Raw genomic sequence first — 2,500 nt, forward strand, 5'->3', positions numbered from 1 at the left:
TGGGTTTACTTTCTTATTTCTTCATTTGTCTGAGCAGCTTTGTATCATGAATGAAGGGATCCAGAGACGCAGTGAATCAGCTGCTTCGAAGGTTCTGTCGTTGTTTGCTTCATCAGATTGCGACTTTGCTTGAGCGCCGAGGGTTTGGGTTTTCTTTTTATGAGGGTATTTCTCATTTTCTGTTGATATCATTTCGCAACGGTCGTGTCCGTTCTCCTGAAGGGCGTTGTGGCGCGGAGCGAACATCCAAAGCGCGCGACGCCAAGGGCGCTGCCGCCCATTCACAGCACATTCATCATACACAATAACCCTACAAAGTCACATGACAAGCTGATCCTTACGGCCACCCTTCATAATTATAATCTACTGTCTCCTTATAAGTACATCCTGTGCGGACCTTCTCTAGATCAGTTTACATTGCTATCTTGCACAGGCATCCTGCACTGCAATGTTACCACGCTGCAGTTACTTGGAAGAGCCATTTCGCCGCTGCTCGCGAGGCCGCGGGAGGGACGCGGCGCGAGGCTCACCTGTGCGCAGGAGGATGGCTGCCGAAGGGGATGGCTGGATTCTGTTCTCGGCTCCATCTCGGGGACGCCAAATGCCTCGCACACACACACACACACGCACACGCACACGCACACGCACACGCACACGCACACACACACACACTAAATAAACGCCCTTCTGTTGAGAGTCCATTTTAGAAGCCCGTTCCCACGCCCCTCGCGCGGGCTCGAAGACGGGCGGCGAGCACGACGCGGTCCGATTTGCAAGGGAGATTCATCGCCTCGGCTGCGGGGTTGGGGCGCATTCGGGCCTCGGGCGGGGACGAGAGCAGATTGGGGGATTCTTTTGGGGCAGCTTAGGTCACGCGATCACGCCCACGCGGAATCACATACACGCCCACTTATACTCACAAATACTTTCTCACACACCTGCGTGCATGCTTTATTATTATAGAGTTAGTCTCAATGCATACGCATTATATATACAATGACTCTTTTCAACCTCAACGGGTAACAATATTTGATCATCCCTTTACCATATATTGAATATATTTGCACATTTGGCAATGCCAGTCCTGTAAGTGGCAGCAACATGTCGCCCTTCTTGTGCATTTCCTCATTCTTGTTTTACTCTGTTTCAGACGGATCATATTCTTAGATTTTTCTATATTTTTCAATGTTCTTATTTCCATTTTCATTCCCGACTGCTCACTGGTAGTAGCATTACAGGAAGGCTTTCTTTTCAGACTTTTTCCAAACCTGCCTTAGGATTGTGCATTGCTTTGGATAGCCGTTTTGTGCCTCGTCTGTCCGCCCTTTGTTTCAGAGTAACCGTCTGTGTTTCAGAGTGTCCAGGGGAGTCTATAAGGGAGTCTCCCCCGGGAGTCTCCATCTGGAAGGAACTTAATTATCACCACGGTATTGTCGGTGTCAAGTGCCTGTGTGGGCGGGGGCGGCGCCCTGCGGAGGGAGGGCTGGCTGGAGTCCGGGGCCGGTCTCGACGCTGCTTCAGGGACGCCTTTTGCTGACGCCAACTCGAGGGCGTCGCGGGGGGGGAGGGGGGGGGAAGAGAGATGGATGTGCTGCCCGACTCCTAAATATGCTATAGAAGCACTTTGTGATCGTTAACATCGCATTCATATATACATATACATATATATATATATATATATATATATATATATATATATATATATATATATATATATATAAGAATACACAAATGTGTCTTGACTTTCGACTTCAGTTCAAGCAGACTCAGTCAGCCTCTCTCTCCCCCGTCCGTATCCGTCTTGCTTTGGGAACATCGGGTCAAAGTCGTGTCGCGTCTGTCAGTCGAGCCCTATTGAGGCTTCCACCATTCGCAGCGTCAGAAGGAGCCCCAGCCATCGCGGTCCGAGCCGAGCGCGAGTCCCCCTGAAGCACGAGGAGGCTCGAGCCGGACTCCAGCTTCTCTCTCAACACCGCAGATTGGTGTTCCGTTTATTAGCATTCCCCGGTGCCTCATCGTCCGCGGAGAAACATCAGGACGTCTCTGACCAACGGGCCTTGTGAGTGCAGGAAAATGTCGGCTCCTGCTCTGCCCTTCCCTTCGTTTCCAAAGCCTTAGCGATCGTCACTTGCATTGCCGCGACTTGTTCACTTGAACGGCCGAGAGAAATTCCAAGATGTCAGCTGGCGGCCAGAGCAGCGCCGTTCGGCATCCGTGTTTTCCTGGACTCAGAAGCGCCCTCGCCATTCCGTTCCTGCCGTCCGCCGTGAACTGCATACTTCCCGGCGTGAAGTGCTGTGTGTCGTGAACCAACCAAGGGATCCTAAAAATCGTTCCTTAGTGATGTTCACTCTGTGACTGCTCATTCGTCTCAAGGTTTTAGGATCTCTTCTTTCTCTGAGGATTCCTTGGGCTCCGCAGGGCACAGAAGGTCCTAAACGATATTTGTCTTTGTCACTTGGCTTTCATACAGACACGTTAACACTTGAGACTTTCCCTC

At 51.0% G+C, this 2,500-nt stretch overlaps 1 protein-coding gene across 14 annotated transcripts in view; it reads left to right on the forward strand.

The window, feature by feature from the left end:
• Positions 1-2,500, forward strand: part of LOC113808521 (cubilin) — a 94,473-nt gene that overhangs the window by 27,787 nt on the left and 64,186 nt on the right. Inside the window, exon 4 of one of the 14 annotated variants that reach the window (XM_070121693.1) lies at positions 1,356-1,427. The exons of the other annotated variants lie outside the window; for them this stretch is intronic. Coding sequence (XP_069977794.1) covers positions 1,356-1,427 — 72 coding nt within the window. The remainder of the gene's footprint in view (positions 1-1,355; positions 1,428-2,500) is intronic. 14 annotated transcript variants of the gene reach the window in all.

Source organism: Penaeus vannamei, chromosome 5 (assembly GCF_042767895.1).
Source record: "Penaeus vannamei isolate JL-2024 chromosome 5, ASM4276789v1, whole genome shotgun sequence".
Lineage (NCBI taxonomy): Eukaryota > Metazoa > Arthropoda > Malacostraca > Decapoda > Penaeidae > Penaeus > Penaeus vannamei.